Source organism: Cinclus cinclus, chromosome 25 (genome assembly GCF_963662255.1).
Source record: "Cinclus cinclus chromosome 25, bCinCin1.1, whole genome shotgun sequence".
NCBI lineage: Eukaryota > Metazoa > Chordata > Aves > Passeriformes > Cinclidae > Cinclus > Cinclus cinclus.
Window position 1 is genome coordinate 2,084,239 of NC_085070.1, and position 20,442 is coordinate 2,104,680.

General features: G+C 51.8%; 2 protein-coding genes across 2 annotated transcripts in view; one reads left to right on the forward strand and one right to left on the reverse strand.

The window, feature by feature from the left end:
- The window catches only part of CDON (cell adhesion associated, oncogene regulated), a 36,147-nt gene extending 22,935 nt beyond the window's left edge, over window positions 1–13,212 (forward strand). The window contains exons 14-19 of the mRNA XM_062508608.1: window positions 1,467–1,589; window positions 3,004–3,231; window positions 4,288–4,562; window positions 6,896–6,975; window positions 11,401–11,657; window positions 12,567–13,212. Coding sequence (XP_062364592.1) covers window positions 1,467–1,589; window positions 3,004–3,231; window positions 4,288–4,562; window positions 6,896–6,975; window positions 11,401–11,657; window positions 12,567–12,733 — 1,130 coding nt within the window. The 3' untranslated portion in view covers window positions 12,734–13,212. The remainder of the gene's footprint in view (window positions 1–1,466; window positions 1,590–3,003; window positions 3,232–4,287; window positions 4,563–6,895; window positions 6,976–11,400; window positions 11,658–12,566) is intronic.
- A 2,163-nt stretch (window positions 13,213–15,375) lies between these two features.
- VSIG10L2 (V-set and immunoglobulin domain containing 10 like 2) lies at window positions 15,376–20,269 on the reverse strand. Its single transcript, XM_062508798.1, has 12 exons — window positions 20,194–20,269; window positions 19,764–20,117; window positions 18,710–18,994; window positions 17,942–18,217; window positions 17,522–17,791; window positions 16,970–17,230; window positions 16,588–16,881; window positions 16,194–16,496; window positions 15,879–16,001; window positions 15,772–15,796; window positions 15,530–15,699; window positions 15,376–15,452 (listed from the first exon to the last, which is right to left on the reverse strand). Exons 1-12 carry the CDS (start codon window positions 20,267–20,269, stop codon window positions 15,376–15,378), a joined length of 2,514 nt encoding a protein of 837 aa, XP_062364782.1.
- Window positions 20,270–20,442: the final 173 nt, after the last annotated feature.

Here is a 20,442-nt window from a genome sequence, read left to right on the forward strand (position 1 = left end):
TCGAGGATCCTGGAGATTGAATTTTAAATGTAAATGCAGTCTGATGTCAGTTGTTTAAATGTTTTCCCTTGCTAATGGTGCACGAAGAGGACAGTTAAAGTGCCTGTACTGATTCCAGTTCCACTAATGGTTTGAAGCGGAAACCTAAAACCTGGTGTAGTAATTACCGAAAGGAATGTTTGGGGGTGGGGGCGCCGGGAAAACCGAGTCTGCATCTTGGGAAAACGTGCGATTTAGGGAAAGGCGGTCCCAGCTTCAGCCAGCCCTCCCTGGGACGTGCAGCGGCCGAGAGCTGGACACGGACCGTGCTGAGCATCCCCTGGTCCAGGGGGACCCTCCTGGGTACCCTGCCGGACCTGGGCTGGGGTCCCGGAGGAGTTTGAGCAGCCTCACGGTGACAGCCCCTGCCCGCCGAGCACGCCCGAGCCTTTTTATTAATGCTTAAATCAGTAGGAGGTAGACAGTTCCTTAGAAACAGTGGAAACAGTTCAAGGTGGTATTTTCCAAGAGGGATTAAAAGCACTCAAACAGTTAATTAAACTCCTTTAAAAAAAAAAAAAACAAAAAAAAAAGGTTGCTGTTTAGTAAAATTTGTCACAAGCCCCTGAAAGTAAAAACTGGGAGTGATTTATCCTGAAGTGCTCAGTACTCCAGGAGGGTGTCTAAATGAAATGCTGGCCAGGAGCCAGAGATGACAAAACCATACTATTAGACAAGATTGCTTAGCTCGGGCTGGGGCTCGGGCTCTGCAGGGGCAGTGGCACCAGGACAGCCTTGCTGCATTCCCAGGATGGTTCATAAAATGCACGTTCAATTATTTGGGGTTTTGGCCAAATTGAGCAACCCAGATGGGTCCTTCTTGTGCGATGGCTGCATTGGTACCTCACACCTGGAAAAGGTCTGCTCACAGCCAAGTTATTCCTTGTCCCAAGCTCTCTGTGCCAGTAGTCCTTGTTATTTGCCCAGTGTACTGCAAATAGTCAGCATAATCCATCCTAGACCCATCCTTTGGCAGTTCCATGTTTAGGGTGCACAAGGCTGCTGTTGAATTTAAATACACATGTGTGGGCACTTCTTTGTCTGGGTTTTGAGTTCAGTGAGTTCTGGCTTTTGTAGAGAAAGACATTCTTTAAAATAAAATACTGGAAAAAACCTCACTTTAATTCATCAAAAGGTCTTTCTAATTAACAATTTCACAAGCTAACACAAGTCTTAGAGACTCATGGAATAATTTACATTGAAAGGGACCTTCAAGATCATCCAACCCTCTGCCATGAGCAGGGATGCCACTCATGGACCATGATTTCAGCTAAGTCTATAAGCTGTTACTGGAGATTTTTGTACTAACCAGAGAAGCTGCAGTGCCCCTGCATTTGGTAAAAAAGGCCCCTGCAGTGCACTTGTCCATAATTCTGGTTCCTGTGGGTAATTGAACTGCAGTCTATTTACTTTTTGTTCCCCCACAGGTACAAAGCAGTGGCACCTGATAAATCACCTGCAGCCTGAAACTTCTTATGACATTAAGATGCAGTGCTATAATGAGGGAGGGGAGAGTGAGTACAGCAACGTGATGATCTGCGAGACCAAAGGTGAGGCTGCAGGGCTGAGCCGAGGTGGCCTTTGGGATGGGAAAGATCCACTGGGGGAATTTTTGTGCAGCGCAAATGTCAGCTGCGATGCTGACCGTAATTTTCTAGAATGTTTCGGAGGATTGTTTTGTCTTCCAAAGCTGGGATTGTTTTGAACATATGGAAAGTGATCTTGAGGCTCTCAGCAGAGCTCTGAAGCTTTGCCTGCCCTCAGAGATAGCACTGCTGCCTCTGCAGCACTGATGGCCTCTCCTTAGGAGACAACCATGCGCCTGAAGATGACAGAATTGATTTCTACATCTGTTTCATGTCTTCAGAGTTCTGTGACACGTTGTATAAGTGCAGAGCACAGCAATTGATGGCTGTGTTGGCTGCCTCCATCCCTAATCCTGCATGCCTCTGGTACAAAGTTTGTACTGTTCTCGGGAAGTGTCAGATATGGCAGTCACATTTATTTTGCAAAGAATTCCTGTCTCCTTTAATCTCTAAAACCAAGTAAGGCTGTAAAGGGAAAATGCAGACAGTAAACTTCAAATGCAGTGCTATGAAAAAATGTTTGAAAAAAAAAGAAAAAAAGCCCTCTGGGAGCGGAAGCATCAAAATTCAGTGAAGTGAGTAGTGAAACCTTTGAAGGAAGGAGTAGGAGCTGCAAGGCTGCACACACAGTTGGTCTCCCTCCTGCAAGGAATAGAGCTTTCTTCTGTAATTTTAAAATGGGCAAGATGTAATCTGTCATTCACACTGCCTCTTCCTTAAAATTTATCTCCCCCAGGCTTATAAGGGTGATCCAGCTTATCCAACATACCTGCATGGAGGTGTTTATATCTCTCTGACCAACTTCACTCCTAAGCCAGGCACCTCTTTTAGGTTTGTAGTGTCAAATGAAATAAATCTAACTGTGGTGTACTGGAAACTAATGTAAATGCAATTCCTGGGTTAAACTAGCATCTCATTTGCAGTGATTTTCTGTTCATCTCTTGGTTGATCTTCAACTGTGTGGTTTGGAAAGGGGGTTAGCAGGGTTCACATCAGATAAGAGTAGGTCATCTGGCAGAGCCTGGGCAAGAGAAATGTGTGTTGTGGTTTTTCCTGACCTCAGAAGTGGAAAGATTTGTGCTCTTTCAAGTTGAGAGTTAGAACGGTTGCAGCCACGGGTACCTCGAGTGACTCGTTAAAGTTCCAGTGACCTCAAAGAGCGGGTGAGCAGGCAGGATAATCACCATTTTCCAAGGCAAACAGTTATTACCCAATAGGAGTTGGCATTCTCGTTGTAGGAATTAATATTGACTTGGAAGCTTTCTTTGCGAGGCAACGGGACTCAGACCCGGCAGTAATTATTTTCATTTCATGACAAAAAAGCACATTTAGAAAATGCATTTAGTGAATGTACACGTGCTTGTCTCTACTCATCCAGTGAAACGCACGCCGGGAGCGTCTGAGTATCCAGTGAGAGACCTGAGCACGCCCCCCAACCCCCCTGAGAGGGCTGGGGGCAGCGGGGCTGTGCCTGCCAGCGGCCCCGTGCGCAGCAGTGACATGCTCTACCTGATCGTGGGCTGTGTCCTGGGGGTCATGGTCCTCATCCTCATCATCTTCATCGCCATGTGTCTCTGGAAGAACCGGCAGCAGAACGCCATGCAGAGTGAGTGGGGGGTTGCTTTCCTGAGGAAAATATGACCAGATGAAAATTAGGAATGTCCATGCTGTGTTTTATGGATGGGAAACAGTTTCCTGTTAGGAACCAACTGCCATTTCTGTAGAGACTTGTACTTCCAGGTGTGCCTTAGGTGCAGGCTTGGATTTTTAAGAGCAGCAATGTCTCCATTTCTTCACACTGATGCTCCCTGTGTCCTGCTGTGTCCCTGGAGGGTTGTGCTGCAGTTTCACCCAGAAAGTGGAGTGGGAAAACCCTGGGCAAAGTTTCTGCAGTTTGTGTTTAACTTTAAACCCCTGCATAGGTCTCTGATGATTGCAGAGAGAGTGTGTAATTGTAATCACTTGTTAAAATTGTGGAGAGTTAAACTGTGGATCTCTCCCTTTCTTGAGTGCATCTGGAAAGAAAGAGAACTTGCAGCTCTAGGACAAGTCCCTTGTTAGCTCTTAGTCCCTGCTCAATGAGATGGCATTCAATGGCCAAGTCTTCCAGAGAGGTGTTAATAAGGAAAACCTGTTCATTAGTGAGCAGGAGCCTGGAGCAGGAGCTTTGCAAGGTGCTCTGCACCCACCAACAACCCAGAGCCAGCAGAATATCTGCACTGGCCTTTTCTGCTCCTTGTGCATAAATCAGCCTTGCTCTTGCCACGGCCTGTGATTATTTTTAAATACTCTTACTCTCATACAGAGAGAAATGAAACAAAACTTCTTGCAAGATAAGATTGTGTCTTCAGCTGCAGCCCAGAGAGATCTGGAAGCAGCTTATAGCAGATACAGCAGAGGGGCTGTTGGTGATACAACAGGCCTGGTTTTGGGGCGCTCTTGTAGTGATTGACATCAGCCAGGTCCTTCCAGACCAGCATTTCTGGTCTGCTCTCCAGGATGTGGCTACTTTCCATGTCTACATTTGTATGCTAAGCAGTTGGATATCAGAGTTAGTTCACACAAGCCGGAGAAAGAAAAAAAATAAGTTTATTTTTTAGAGACAGTTGTTCAGCTTCTCATTTAGCAACAGAATTGCTTTCAGCAATAATGTCTTTTGCAGAATACGACCCTCCTGGCTACCTCTACCAAGGGGCAGATATCAACGGGCAGATGATTGAGTACACGACCTTACCCGGGACGAGCCGAGTCAACGGCAGCATCCACGGAAACTTCCTCAGCAATGGCCTCAGCAACGGCTGTCCCCATGTCCACCACAAAGTTCCCAATGGTGTCAATGGGATCATGAGTGGAGGAGGAGCAGGACTGTACCCAGGGCACACCAACTCCCTGTCCAGAACACACGTGGACTACGAACATCCCCATCACCTCGTGAACGTAAGGTCCTACACTGGGTGGGAGGCTCAGCCCAGACCTTGGGATTCATTCAGGGGCTGTGGAAGCAGGCTTAATTGGGGTGGGGGAATACTCATCCATTGATAACAGCCAGTTCCACTGAATTCCTTATCCCAGAGGAAGCAACTGGGTTGATATTTGTGATACAAACATCATGGTTTTCATTTGAGAATATCAGATGACAGCAAGAATTCCACTGACTCTGGGAAATCTGCCTCTGCCCTCCTCCTAACAGCATGTAAGCTCTGAGAATGCCTCAGTGCTGGGCTGAGATACTTTACTTGTACATATGGTATTTCTCAATCTCCAAGTTAAATATATTTAATTATAGCTGCTTATTCTGCAGCTTTATGGATCACCCGTTTTTCCCCCACCTGTTTCAGATCTGTAACTCTGAGCAATGCTATTAATTATGGCAAAGCACGAATGGCACAGGAGGTTCCATGGAATGAAGTGCCCCATACATCTTGAGCTGCAGCAGTGCAATAATGCTGCCTTTTTTTTTTTTTCAGTCCCGTTTGTGACTGTTGAGACAGGCTCTTTTTTTGTTTTGAAATTGAAAATAAAATTAAAAACTAATTTCAGTCTGCGATCCAGCCTTTGTATGCTGTGGAAAAATACTTCATTTGCTGAAACGTGTCCTGTTTCCAAGAGAGAATAATGATTTCATTATTGTCTATGGAAACAGATGGCTTGCATTCAAACTTACTAAACTTACTCAAAACTGTGAACATTGCCCAGGAAAACTGAAAGAAAAAGTTCAAAAGTCTGAATAACCCATGCTGTTTCTGGAGAAAAAAAACAGGTCTATTGTTTGTGTTGGTAATTGAGCACAAGCACTTCATTTTATTGAACAACAAATTAGCACTTGCACAGTAGCTGCCACTTCAGTTCCCTCCAGTCTGAGCCCAGACCAGTCAGTTCTTTATCCCATTTGGTCCTTGGCCTACCCATGTAGCAAGAAGTCCCCAGTTTTGGTTCTTTTCAAGAGCAACCAAGGCCCAAACTGGGTTTTTTTGACCTGTCCAACCTCCCAGTGGGTGAAACTCTCAAAAAATCTCCAAGCCCTCAGGGAGGGAACATTTGCACTGCTCAAAAGCTTGCCTGGGAGAAATACTGTGAGTTTGCATTATGTTTTGTCCCTCCCTCCCTTTTTTTTTTTTTTTTTTTTTTTGGGAGAAGGAAGGAAATACATGTATGATGACACAGGTCTTGGTGCCTGGAGCTCCTCTATGCCATGAGGTGTACACCCAACACCACTGTCTTGCTGGGAACAGGTGACAGGGTTGAGTTTTTCTTTCCCCACTCCCTGTTGTAGAAAGTTTGAGTCACACGATGTCACAGGATTTCTGCCTGTGGAGAAGGGCTGGGACTGGCACGTGGGCGAGGCTGCACAGAAGAACAGGATGTTCTGATCCTCCTTAGGTCGCTCTTTATTGTTTCAGTGATTGGGTTAAAGGAGAAAGGGAGAAACTGGCCAGGATGGCAATCAAGACTAATTAGGCATTTCCTCAGTGCTCCCTGCCCCTCAAAAACTTCAGGATAAACTCTGTTTTTGCAAAAGTAGGGATTGCTAGAAATTCCCTACCACTCGAGCTGCCAAAATCCAGGTGAGCCTTCCCAGCCTGGCTCCCTCCTGGAGCCCGGTGTGGGAGCCTGGCTCTGCAGCCCCTTTGGAGTGGCTCCCGCATCACTGTCTGCCTGGTCCCTAACAATGAGGTATGTGTTAATCTGGGCATTTCAACTGGCTTGTAATGGCCCCGTTAGCCAAAACCAACAACACAAAATCCCTCTCACCCGGAGTCATTGCTGGCTGAGGAATTACCCCATCTGTACAAATACGAAACAGTTCAAAAATCAGTGTAGTGAAGTAAACTGATCTAATCGGAGTAATTACAGGAAAGTGGGATGGGTTTGGATGTGACATCAGCCCTCCAAATTTAATCCTCTGTCTCCCTAAACAAGTCTTGCGTGCTAATGAACAGCAATTCGCTTTCGTGTCTGTCATCAGCGTTAAAAATAAATATATTTACAGTGTGTTTATTAAATTAAACCTCAGCATATTAAGCTGAAAACAGACCAGGGAAATGACCACATACTTGTCTAAGCTTCAGTTATTTACTTTTCCCTGACACACACACTGGCAAAGCCCTCCCCTGGCCTTTGGACAATCACTCAGTGTTGCCATGCCATGTACAGCCCGGAGCAGGGCATCGATAACGTGATCAGAGTGGGGAAACTGAGTCAAAGAGCTCTTGGATGTCCTAATAGTGATTTGATTTCTAATTATTTATTATTAATCCTTCCTGCTGCAGGGTGGTGGGCTGTACACGGCAGTGCCGCAGACTGACCCCTCGGAGTGCATCAGCTGCCGGAACTGTCGGAACAATAACAGGTGAGAAATAACCTGCCCAGAGAACAGCCCTCCCTCTGTGTGCTGGGGTGGAGCTGGGGCTGAAAAAGCTGGGCTGGAGTCCTGGCTGGCATGAGGAGCTCCATGGATGACCTAGAGAGTAGTTAAGGATTGTCCATAGGACAGAATAAAACAAGTTGTTAAAGCCCCAGAGCTCACTTTGCTCAACATGCTCCTCTGATGCACTCCAGGATCTCTCTAGGTTGAGCACTGGATTTTTTAAAAAAAATCCGTATTTCCTGTGTTTTCTTCAGTTTTGAGATAACAAAATCATTCCACATGGAGCTTGTCAAATTGGATTTAATTTGTCTTCTATATTTTGCATTTCCTGACATTCCCTTAAGAACACTAACCAACTCACCCCTTTGCCTTCACAATGCTATTCTTTGTAAAACATGGGATTTCAAGTTCTTGAGGCCTTCAAGAGGAGATTGACCAGCCATTGCCAGAGTGGGATACATTTTTTTTCCATGGGAAAAAGGATTCTTGTGTAGAATAAGGGAAAATCTGTCTTCTGCATTGTAGCTGGGAGTCGGAAACCTAATAAAATGGTTCATTTTTCACTTTTGGAATTATTATCCTCCTAGTCTTCTGACTAAATCTCTGGTTATTTTAATGATTAACAATAGGCCTGAAAGTTAGACAAGCTGGGCTGCTCTCACTGGTAGGTTCTGGGCTTTCTTTCAGTCATACTTCGATTTTTCAGTATTGTTAAAATCTTTGGCTGCCTTTAGGTGTGCATCTGGCTAAGCTGAGTTGAAATTAATCATAGAATCATTCAATATTCTGAACTGGACCCACAAGCATCATTGAGTCTAACCTCTGTTGAACAATAAAGCTGCTGTTGAAGGCAGAAAACAAGTTCACTTTATTTTCATAGTTTTACTTTTTAAAATACCACTTATAATGAGCTTTGAATCCTTCTTCCTTCCATAAATATGTGCATGACAGTGTAATGCTGGCAAGCTGCTGCTCGCAGGTGGAGCTGGGTTTGCCTTGCCTGGCTCAGTGTCCCTGGCAGGTCTCAGGAAAGCCCAATTCATTCCCTCACATACCAGTGCTGTGATTGAGTAGGCTGTGCAGCAGCTCTCACCAGGATGTCTTAAGAGTCCCCCTATTTTGGAACATGCAGTATGTGTTACACTGTAATTAAGAGCTTGCTTCCAGTTTTAAACATATTTAGTGTTTTATCTGCTCCTTTTTTTTCCCCTAAGAAAGCAAGGGAAACAGTTCTGTCCTCTGCAACTGCGCTGCTCCTCCCAGACGGGTCATCAGCAGGGCCTGAACTTTGAGTTTTCACAGCCCCATTCTATATTTGACTGCTTGATAGAGAAACAAGTTGTCCCTTACAGCTGCCTTGCCCCTGAGGGGATCATTAACCTCGGTTTGGCAGAGCAGGGAGCGCTCTGTTCCTGTCCTGGTGCTGGGGGAACGGAGAGAGGACATGGGAGAGGGGAATGGAGAGGACCAGAACGTGCCTAAGCATTCCACCAGGGAGCTGGGTGTATGGCCAGGGTGAGGAGGAGGAGGAAGAGGAAAAGGAGGAGGAAGGCCTGTTGGGTTAGTGCAGTCAGCTTAGTAGGTTTTGGCAAGTGGGAATTTGAGGCTGGAGTGTTTTGCCCATTTTGTTCAACCTCATTGCACGGGCCAGGGCTGTCCCCCTGACCCTGTCTCTGTTGGTGGCAGGAGAACCTGTTCCCTGTGCCAGCCTGGAATCATTGCACCTTATATGCTCAAATCAGGCAGTTCCCTCTGCACCCCTCCTTGGCAGCAGGGAAGGGAGGTTCAGGTGGACACACCTCTGGCAAGGTGTGCCGCATCAGCAGTGTGGCTTCAAATTCCTCACTGAGCCATTTCCACCAAGTGCCTGGAGCTGTTGGTGATTTGGGGTGAATGTAGCAGTTGTGTGAGTTGTGGCCACGTGCAAATAAATCCTCAAGGGTCAGCATTATTTCATAGCTGTTTTCAGCAACAGCCATCTCAGAGCAGGTTTTATTATTCCAGTGCTGAAATCCCTGGGTCTTCTGTTTAAATTAGCACTTTATCCCTCATAACTGCTCGTGGAGCCTTGCCAGAGGGAGAAGCTGCTGAAGACTGGAAACCTGCTTTGCTATTGTGGACAAAGCCTGTGGTTGACAGGATTGAGAATTGATCTTTTTTTCTTCTCTTGTGCCTTTGTGCTAAAGCTCTCGAGATACCTGACATTTGCAGAGGAATTTACACTTCTTCAGATCTCTTTCCTTTGCAAATTCACTGTATGTTGATCAGAAATCTGAAATTCACAATTCAAATGTAGGAACATGACTTTGTTTTTCCAGCTTTTTAATCTAAGTTATTCTTTTTTTAGATTATAGTTTAGTAGGGTTTCAGTATTAAGAATTGATAGAAGATGTGCTTTCCACAGCAGGGATTTTACATCACTCTTCCTCCACACTCTGCTCTGGATATCCCTATGGCTAGTTTCCATCAAAATGTGGTTATTGAAGCTTAGAAGGCTAAACTGCTGTATTGAAACATCCTTCACGCTTTTACAGTAATACAGAGAACTCCACTGACCTCTGTATCTTTAAGAAGAAACCCCCAGAAATATGCAAACCCAAACATTTTGATGGGTTTCTCTGAGCTTTTTTCCCTAAATAATAAGTGAGTGCAGTCAAAACCTCTGTGGAGAGAAAGGCAAACTAATAAATGGATTTGTTTGAGGACCAGATGTGTTTCATGTGGATTCTCCAGTGGCTTCTGTGGTATTTTGGTACTTGGAATAATGATTTTGGAGGCAGTTACAGGAGCAGTAGGACAAAATAGGAGACTGAATGTTGAAGCTTAGTGCTGCTCCATCCTCACAGCTTTTGGGAGGGGAGCAGGCTCCAGAAGGAACACATTTGTCCTGTTCTGGCTTTGCAGGTGAAGCAACTGCCAGAGGAGAAGCTCACTGAAGTTCCTCCTCTGACAGGTTTATTTGTGTTGTTGAGTGTTTTGTTGCTCTGTTAGTTCTGGCAATATTGATCCCAGGTTTTGATCAGGTTTCATATATGAACTGAGGCTCTAGGCAGAGCTATGGACAGGTCCCTCCAGTGTGATGGTTTTCCTTATTGCCATGACTTTTTTAATGGTATAAAAGTGTTTTCAAGGACTTGGACTTAACTGAGACTGCCAAGCTTAACATGTCCTGGTTTTAAACCCTCTGAGCTCAGTGCTGGGATGGTGTTGAGGTCAGCTCTGCTGGCTGCTGCCCTGGCACTGCTGGTGTCCCAGTCCACCTTTCCTCCTTTTCCAGCAATTTTTCATCCACTCTGCTCAGTTGTGGGCCAGAATCAGTCTGGAGCAGCAGAAGGTGCTACTTGCTGAGCCAGCAGCTGAGCAGGCAGGACCCAGGGATCAATTTTTGTATTTCCAAATGCCAGCCTTAAACAGCCCCAGGGATGATATATAACAAGTGTGCTGGGCTCATCCCTAAGAGCAAAGCAGGTGAGGGATGAGTTTACATCTGGTAGGCAAAAAAGAGAAGAAGGGTGTTCAGAGTTCTGTCTGCACTAGCACATAAAGACCTGAAGCCTGTTCAGCTTTTGCCAGAAGCATTTTGGGGTGTCACTGGAGGGTGTGAGCACTCTCCATCCTTATTTCCATGTGTTTATCTGCGGATCCATCTCTGTCCTGTCCCACATAACAAGGAGCATTTTGGCACGTAGTTTCTCAAAGTTTGTGGTAGCTGTGCAAGTGAACTTTTTACTTTTGGGGTAGTTATGGCTTTCTCATGTAGGAATTGTTTATATAAATGCTCCCTGAGGCCACATTGTTCATGGTGCTGCAAATACTGAGGTGTTTTCCCTCATGCCACAATGGTATGTGTGTCAAGGTCCTTTTTGTTTAAAGCTTAAATACCTCAGAGTTGAACAATTGATTCAGCACTTTAACTTCAGTTCCACAGCTTTACACAGGTATTACAGGGCCACAATCTGACTTACACAGCAGAAGGGAGGGGGGTTAATTTCTTGTATTGCATCTATTTTTCTATTTTGCATTCACTCCAATAACACTTAGTATTTATTTTTCAAGATACTTAAGTGTACTGCTTGGGTTTCAAATTTGAGCTCTTTATCTTGGCAGTGAAAACATGTTTTATGGAGTTGCTTTGATGGAGAAATGGACTCACAAGTCAGGTCATTGGGTCTCAATCAATGAGGGAAGGAACTGAGCGTGTTTTGAATGTTTTCAGCTGTCTGCTGGGAGAAAAAAAAAAGACACTCAATCCCTTTCTTAATGTCAGAATTGCTCCACAACTGTATTTAAAAATGATTTGACAAATGCTCCGATTGTTGATGCGGTAAAACACTTAAAAGCTGGGGTGGGGAAGGAGAGCGGGGAAGAAGCCACTCTGGGTAACTTTGGCCTCTGTCCCTCCCGCAGGTGTTTCACCAAAACCAACGGCGCTCTCGGCGGCAGCGCGCTGCCCGTCGTGCCCCTCGGAGCCCCTTTCCAGCAGGACGGTGTGGAGATGAAGCCCCTGAGCCCCCACGTCATGGTGGCCATGTGCCTGGCCTCGGCCGGCCCCGAGTGCGGCGCCCAGCTGGAGGAGGACGGCGGGGAGGGCGCGGAGCAGCCCCCAGCGCGGCGTCCCTGCTGTCGGGAGGGCATGAGCCAGCTCTCTGTGGATTGCGTGGACGGTGAGGCATCCCACAGAGGATAGCACCTGGCTGGGAAGCTGGGAGTAGTCTCTAGGACATCTGTAGGGAACTTAATTTATTGCGGAGAAGGCAGTAATTAAATCCTTGTAAGAGCAAGCTTGGAGGAAGGTGAAGTGTCCTGCCTTTCCCATCGTGGAAAGCAGGAGCAGTGCAGCTCCAGTGTCTGGTCCTGTCATGCCCCTGTGATTGATGCCTCTAAAAAGGGCTCATTGACACACAGGGAGGCTGTGACTGATGGATGCTGCACGCACAACTCACCCACTGGCCCCAGCACTGGACACACAGGCATTCCAGAGGCATCCTGGAGGCAGGAACTGGCACAGGAAAGGGACCTGGTCTTTCTTGGTGGCAGGAGAACCTGTTCCTCGTCCCAGCCTGGAATCATTGCACCTTGTGTGCTCAAATCAGGCAGTTCCCTCTGCAACCCTCCGTGGCAGCAGGGAAGGGAGGTTCAGGTGGACACACCTCTGGCAAGGTGTGCCGCATCAGCAGTGTGGCTTCAAATTCCTCACTGAGCCATTTCCACCAAGTGCCTGGAGCTGTTGGTGATTTGGGGTGAATGTAGCAGTTGTGTGAGTTGTGGCCACGTGCAAATAAATCCTCAAGGGTCAGCATTATTTCATAGCTGTTTTCAGCAACAGCCATCTCAGAGCAGGTTTTATTATTCCAGTGCTGGGCTGACCTCAGTGTGAGCTGTTCCATACGGGTGCTGTGTTGGGATAGAGCCTATGCCCTGTGCTTGTGCCTGGTATGGTGGGAAACAGCCTGAGCCCAAAGAGCATCACCCACTGGAATTAAAAAGAGTTTTTGGGGCATGTGGGTCTGTTGAGCTGACAGAGAATCTCCTGAAAAACCCCACACAACACCCGCCCTGCTCTTGCTTTGCAGGCGGCAGCTGCGTGCACTCAGAAACATCGAACCACATTTTGAGTTGGAGTCCCCTCATTCTTCAGCCTGTTTCCAAGGACTGTAAGGAAAAACCAGGATGGAGTTCATCTGGAGTCACCCTAAATGGCTCTGGGGACCTTTGTCAGCTCCAGCTACAGGAAACCTGAGGCAGTGACCGTTGTCCCCACTTAACGCCAGGAACTGCACCGCAGCACCGCTGAAAGGGAGTCACGGGGGGATGTTAATTATAACAGAGAGAGTCACTATTTATTTTTTGTAGTAGTGTCATATGAATGTATCTTGGTTTCAAAATGGTTGCCTTTTTATATTATTTATGCCTTGAAATCCCTTTTTTGTTGTTTTTTTTTTCTTCCCCCACACACCACAAAACTAGCCTGGTTATGTGTATAAAAAAGAATTGTAATAATATAAAGAATGAGGATGGGAAATGTGGAGTGTGTTTCCGTGGCAATTTACCAGCACTTCTGAGGAGCCCAGGAGAGGGATTTAAGCAGGTCTGAAATGACCAACAGCTGCACCTCCCTGGCAGTTTGGTGACATGGTACTTGAACCCTCCTTTCCATGAACACCTCCTGGCCTCTTTTGGTTTCTCTGGGAAGATCCTGATGAGGAAATAAGAGATAAATAAGAAAAATGAGCCTTGGTTGGGTCTGTCCTGTGCACCTTGAAGCAGAATTTGAGTCAGTGACTGTGTCTTTAGGTGCTCAGTAACCCTTCTGCAGAAGTACATGTGGAAATCCAGCCTGTCTCATTTTCCCACTCGCAGAAGACAAAATCCAGTTCAGCTCTTGGTTTGAGGGATTGCTAACAGCTTGGATAGCTCTGAAATGAAACCTGTCAAGGTGAAGCAGCTCTCACCAGCCCTGGGCAGGCTGTCAGGAACCTGCCAATCCCAAACACAGCATCATGGAGGTGCTGCAAACTTAGCTGCAGGGCTTGGGTGGGTGTTTTAATTTTTCCTTTCCAAATTTAATCCCAGTAAATAAACCAAACCAGCTCTTGCAAAGCACTCCCTCCCCCTACACAAGTCACAGGGCAAAGCCCCAGAAATGAAGCACAATTTACAGTGATGGTCGCCCCGAGGTGACACGTGCAGCCCAGGGCAGCATGTCCCTGACCAGTCTGGGAAGGGAGGGAGCTGTGCCAGCCTGGCTGCAGCTGCTCCAAAGCCCTGGGGAGCTCAGGGCTACTGCAACTTTGTCAGCCACAGGGTTTGGGGAGTGATGTGTGTGTGAGGAGGAAGCCCTTGAGATCTGCTTTGGTAGGAGCAACTCTGTGGGCTGCTCTGAGTGTTGAGATGGGGTTTTTTATGTTTTATAGAATCCTAGAAGTTTGATTTGAGAGAGACCTTAAAGCTCATCCCATTCTACGCCAGCCATGAGCAGGGACAACTTCCACTATCCCAGGCTGCTCCAAGCCCCATCCAACTTGGCCTTGGACACTTCCGAGACAGGGGCAGCTACAGCTTCTCTGGGTGCCCCGTGCCAGGGCCTCACCACCCTCACAGGAAAGAATTTTTCCCCAATATCCCAACTGAACCTGCCCTCTGGCTGTGTGAAACCATTCTCCCTTGTCCTGTCACTATCTGCTTGTATAAGAAATCCCTCTCCCTCCTTTTTATAAGCCCCCTTCAGGTACTTGAAGGCCACAATGAGCTCTTCCCAAAGCCTTCTCTTCTACTGTATTATTTGTGGTTATACATTTTTTTGCCTTTTTTTAGGGTTGTGCATTCTCCCAGCTAGAGCTGCCTTATTCCAAAGTTCTCTTCACACCCGTGGAAAAGCCGTGGGCTTTGGCTGTCACATACCCCAGAGCCACCACAGATTTCCCTCCTCCCTTTTTTGTTTATCTCATACTCACAGCCTGGATTTTTCTTTTGCAGGACCTGCTGCAAGGTTTTCCCTTTTTCCAACAGAGATTGGCAGGCGAGTGGTTGGGATTTTTAACTTTGGCTGCTTCATTTTCCCCAAACATTGAAATTTAACCATGGTTTTAAACAACCTTTCTTAAATCTCCCCTGTATTGTGGGTGAGTCAGAAAAAGTTGCTCTGATTCCCAGAGAAGCTGTAACATCCCTTTGGTATGTTACGTGTTTGGAATTGATGGCTTTGCTGGGGTTTTGAGTAGGGTTTGTATTTCTGGGGTGGTTCAATGCTGCTTTATGGCTGGTGTGGGGATTGATACTCTGTGGGCACTGATCATGGTTCATTCATGTGGCTTGATACTTCCCAATGGGCTATTATTAACCAAATACAGGAGAAAATAGCCCAAGGTGCCCTTGTTTCCACACGCACCAGAAGATGAAAAGGAACCTGGGAACTCCCTGACACTTTCCTTGGGCTCTGCTTCCCTTTGTGCTTGCACCAATGCAGGGAAAAACCATCTCCAGTTACTATTTTCATCCTCCTGTGGTTTGGCCTGAAATGGGGGAGTTTGGGGTGGAGATGAGGCCCCTTTCCACAAAGAGCTTTGTGGCTGCTTTTAGACCACAGAAACCTCAGCACAGTCCCAAAACAGCATCCCCAGTCGATGTCAGTCCTGGGGCCGAGAGCGGCGCTTCAACCCTCGGGCTTTTTTTCTGCCATCGGTGAGAAACTATTTATTGTAGCCTAAATATTTATTTTAGCTGCAGCAGTAACTGCAGGCCCGAGGCTGAGCTGGAGGGGCTGTCGCCGGGTGCCGCTTTTGGAGCCGGTTGCCTCCAGCCCGACGCAGCACAGGTGGGTGCTGCCGTCCCGTGGTGTGGAAGAGGGGAGGAAAGGGAAATAAAGAGCAAAAGCCGGAGTGGTCAGGGTGTCCCAGTCACGGCGATGGTGACGTTAACTGGTGGGTCATCGGTGGTGCCTGGTGCTGCCGAGAGCGGCTCTGCAAGGTGTGGGAGCGCCACAAGTGGGTGATGGCTCTGCAGGGCAGGTGGCTCGGCCCCCAGCTCGCCCCGGTACCTGCCGTGCTGGGGACAGACGGGTCTCCCTGCGCTGGTGCTGCTTCAGCACCTGCTGCCGTGCTGGGAACAGACGGGTCTCCCTGCGCTGGCCCTGCTTCCTCCTCCTCTCCCGCGGCTGCTTCAGCATCCTCCGCTGTGCCCACGGGCTCCTGGGCGCCGGGACCAGCCCTGGGGGGACGCGCGGGGTGTCGCTGGTGCCCGGGCACGGGAGCAGCGGGGCAGAGGGATTTGGGTACTCACGTGCGGAAGAGCAGGTCGTGCAGCCCTGGGGAGACAGACGCGTGTGAGGTGTGGGTGCCGGGGGTCGGATGTGATCCCCGATGAGCCCCCGCGGCCCTGGCACTCACGTGGGAGGGTCTCCCGGTGGCGGGCGATGCAGTGCACGGCCAGGAGTGATGCTGCGGTGGCCACCAGCATCCCTGCCACCGCCGCCCCCGTCACCGCCGGGTAGGCCTCGAAGGGAGGCTCGGCTGGAAGAGAGCAGAGCGAACGTGGCAGGCAGCAGGAACGGGCAGAGCCCAGAAAGGCCAGGGAAGGTGCGAGCCTGTGCCTGGAACCTACTGACGGCTGTTCACACTCGGCTCCGCCAGGATGGAAACGCTGCCCTTCTCCACTCAACCCTTGCTCTGCCCCCACGGACCAGCAGCCCCTGCCCACTTCACCTGGCGTCTGCACCTCGGAGGGGTGCCCGGCCGTGCGGTGGTTGACGGCCAGGACGCGGAAAGCATAGAGCACCGCGGGGTCCAGCCCCCCCAGGCGCCGGTCGCGGGAGTGCGGCTCGATGTCGCCGGCGGCTGTTTCCCAGGGGCTGGGGGTCTCCCGGAGGGGTTTCTTGGTTTGGCGCCGCTGCACCACGAAGCCGGTGAGGTTGCCGGAGCCCTGCGTCCGCCACTCCAGCCGCACCTCGGTGCGCGCCCGCGTGTACCGCAGCTTACTGATGGTGACGTTGGGAGGGGCTGGGTACCCTGCGGCGAGATGGCACCCGCCAGGAAAGGCGTGATGCCCCCAGCCCGCCCTTGATGCCCCTAGCCCACCCTCGTCCGTCCCAGGACTCACGGTCCACGCGGAGGCGGACGGGGAGGCTGGCAGTGCCCACGGCATTGGTGGCGGTGCAGCGGTACATCCCACTGTCCCCCGGCCACTCAGCATCCCGGACGGTGAGGTTAACCCACCCTTCTCCCTGCTCCAGCAGGTACTTGGCCAGCCCCGGAGTCACCTCCCGCTCCTTTGGGTCGTACCAAGCCAGTGTGGCACCGAGGCTGCCGCTGCTGCCACGCTGCCGGCACGCCAGCTGCGCCTCGCCGCCCTCCAGCACCGCCACCTCGCTCTCCGCCTCCAGCTCGGGGACCTCTACGCGGCGACAAGGGGGGACAGTATCGGCAGGGACGTGCCACCCCGCCGTGGCACGGTGGGGGCACTGGGGACGGGTCCAGCTTACCCAGCCGCAGGCGGCACTCGGCGGCAGCGGCCCGCAGCGGGTGAGCGGCCGCGCAGACGAACTCCCGGCCCCCCAGGCTACCGTCGGTGCTCAGCACCAGCACGGCGGTGGAGGGTGCGGGGTCGCCCAAGGTCCGGCCCGCACTGTCCCGCCAGCGCAGGGTGACGAGCGGCGTGCCCCCCTCCCACCGGCACCGCAGCATCACGTACTCGTCACCCTTGGTGGCCGCCGCCGCGCAGGTGGGGCTGCCAGACGGGACCCCTGTGGGATGGAGCGGCGTCAGAGTGGGGGACTGCCACGCTACGCCAAAGCAACCCCAAGAAGGAGACACCCCCCCAAACCCCTCAGGGCGAGGGGAGTTCGGCAATCCCGGCTGTGCCACATTGTCCCCATTTCGGAGCGTGCTGGAGGTGCTGGAGGTCTCAGGAACGCAGCGGAGCTCTGGAGTGCCCATGCCATGGTTTGGCCGCGGCACGGGGTCATTGCAGCTCCGCTGTGACAGCAGAGGGTCAGAAAGGGGGCTGGGGGGCAGATGGCCCCATTGTCACTCACACAGGGTGGTCCCACATGCAGCCCCCAGTGGCAGCGCGGGGTGGGAGGCCAGGCAGGAGAAGGAGCTGCCGTTCCTGGTGGCTGCCCCTGACTGGATCCTGGTGGCCATGGAAAAACCGGTCCCCATCAACCTCTCTTCCTCCTCCTCCTGGGGGCCTACCCAGCGCAGCCGGGCCGGGGGGAAGCCCCCCAGCCAGCGGCACCGCAGAGCCACATCCCGCTGATCATCGGAGGCCAGGGCAGAGCAGCTGGGGCTCCCGGCTGGCGGATCTGCATCAGACCATCGGCACTGGGGGAGAGTGCGGGTTCTCCCCCAGCCTCACCTCAAAGTGCCCCTCCCACCCACATTCTCACCAGGGAGATGCTCTGGTCCGTCTCACCCCGCGGGGCCCCACCGGCCCCTCCCGCGGGGTTACTTACAGTAGACAGTGAGGACGACGGTGGCCTGGGTGCGGGTCTGCAGGTGGCTGTTCTCGGCCAGGCAGGTGTATGTGCCCGCCTGGTTGCGGGCGATGGCAGTGATGACGTAGGTCTGGCCGACGTGAACCTGGGACCCGTTGTGCAGCCAGACGTAGCGGCTGGGGGGGTTGGAGGGAGCCAGGCAGCTCAGCACCACATCCTCCCGCTCGCCCGCTGAGAAACCCCCTTGTTCAGGGGAGAAGGGCTCCACACGGATGGCCGGCTCATCAGGGCCATCTGTGGGGACACGGGGCCCTTTAGACAGGGACATCCCCGCAGACGGGACACAGCCCTCCCACTGGTGGGAAGCAGGGCAGCAAAGCCCCCTTAGAAAGGGTGCACCATGGGGGCTGTGAGCACACCATGATGCACAGTGGCCACACATGCAGCATGGCGGCAGCTCACACAGTGGCCGTGGTGGCTAGAGAGGCATTATGCTGGTGAGGTGTATGATGGCCATGAATACATCAAAGCGACAAGCCATACCGTGGTGGCCATAGAGGCATAGTGGTGGCCACGGAGGCATCACGGTGGCAGAATACATGATGTCCATGGATGTTCCATGATGGCTATGGACATACCATGGTGGCAGGGTGCTCAGTGGCCACGGCCAAACCATGGAGCATTGTGGTGGCCACAGACACTCCATGGATGTCGCCAGCCCTGAAGATGCCCCCCCAGCAGGTGGCTGAGGGTGCCCCCGAGGTGGGTGGTACCCAGGGCACTCACAGACGATGTCCAGGTAGACAGGGTCGCTGGTGTGGTTGTTGACCTCGTTGCTCACGGTGCAGATGTACCAGCCCGTGTGGCTGCGGTTGGCAGGTGTCAGCTGCAGCTCTGCCCTGGAGCCCCCCAGCCCCGCAGGGGTCACTGAGGGGCCCCCCCGGGGCTCCTGGTGCTGCCAGGAGAAGCTCAGCGGCTCTGTCCCCTCCCGCACAGTGCACGTCAGGGCCACCGCTGCCCCCTCCGCTGCCGCCGCTGTCGTCGGCCGCACAAAGGGCTTGGAGACGGGCACTGGGGGCACCAAGTGTGAGCTGCCCCCACAGGCATCAGAATGCACCAGGTCCCTCCCATCTCCCCCGCCCAGACAAATTGTTTGGCCAGTGAAGTGCCACAGAACAGCACAGAAAGGAAGAGTGAGGACGCCTGCAGGCTAATGAGGGGTGTCCTGACTGTGGGCATGTAGCTGGGGTAGCTTCTGGGACCAGTTTGGGGTGGTGGGATGCTTGAGTAGCCAGGGCAAGGAAGTGAGGGTGGCTTTGTGTGCTGCTATGTTGGCTGGTAGGGGGCTACACTAGTTGGAGTCAAGGGAAGTTTGCTGGCTAATGGTGACCTGTCCTGGCTAGTGGAGCCCTGGGTTGGCTGATGAGTGTTAGGTTGGCTCATGTTGACCTACTTTGGCTGATGGGATGCCATATTGGCTAGCAGTGTGTTATGTTGGCTACTAGGATGCTTTGCTGGCTAGTGGCAGACTATGTTGGCAACCAGGGTACTTTGCTAACTAGTCGGGTGCTTTGTTGGTGAATGGGGTGCTACAATTGCTAGTGAACTACCATGTTGGCTAGTGGGACTCTGCATTGGCTAGTGGGGCACTACGCTGCCTTGCGCTACGTTTTATTGACTCATGGAGCCCTTTGGTGGCTAGGGGGGTGTTTTGTTGGCCAGTGGATGGCTCTGTTGGCTTCTGGGCAAGGGGCTGGTCATGACAGCAATCTAGGGGAGTGTGACACTGGCTGCTGCTGGCCAGCAGGTCCCGCCAGGTTGGCCACAGCCAGGGACTTACCCAGGACTCGCAGGAGGATGGCAGCATAGCCCACACGGAGCCGGCCCCGCTCTGGGAAGAGCCCCTGGCAGAGGAAGCGGCCCCGGGCGGCCACACGCAGCTCCCGCAGCTCCAGCGTCCCGTTGCGCAGCGTCACCCGGCCCAGCATCCCCGTGCCGGGGGCCATGGCCACCTCCCTGCCCGAGCCCACGGCCACGGCCCGCGGGAGCCCCTCTCCCTGGGGCGTGAAGCTCCAGAAGACCACGGCCGGCGGGGCCGCGGCCGCCGGCCCACAGCTCAGCTCCACCGCCCGGCCTCGCACGCCCGTCGCCCGCCATTCCTCGTAGGCCGCCTCGCCGGCCGCCAGCGGCTGCCCTGCCCCGGGGCAGCGCGTCCGTCAGGCCTCGGCTCGCCCCCCACCCGGGAAATGGGGGCACAGGTCGGTGCTCACCCCCCGCCAGCGCCGGTAGCAGGCACAGGATCCAGGGCCCCCTCCAAGGCGGCGGCGATGCCCGGCCACGCTCCATGGCGCCATGTCCAGCACCGGCACGTCGAAGCAGGGCTGCGCTCTCCACCACGACCTGCTCTCCGGTTACCCCCGGGTAATTAAGCCCAGCCCTGATTAACTGTTAATTATTTACCAAGCTGACAGCACAGGGGGAACCGCACGCCACTGCCGCCTGGGCCCCTGCAATCTCAG

What these genes read in the sequence shown, in the direction of transcription:
- VSIG10L2 (XM_062508798.1), bottom strand. Translation starts at nt 20,269, where the DNA reads ATGGAGCGTGGCCGGGCATCGCCGCCGCCTTGGAGGGGGCCCTGGATC. An exon ending in TGTCTACCTGGACATCGTCT is followed by an intron (nt 18,218 to 18,709) that starts GTGAGTGCCCTG and finishes GTGTCCCCACAG; the next exon opens with ATGGCCCTGATGAGCCGGCC. An exon ending in TGCATGTGGGACCACCCTGT is followed by an intron (nt 17,231 to 17,521) that starts GTGAGTGACAAT and finishes TCCATCCCACAG; the next exon opens with GGGTCCCGTCTGGCAGCCCC.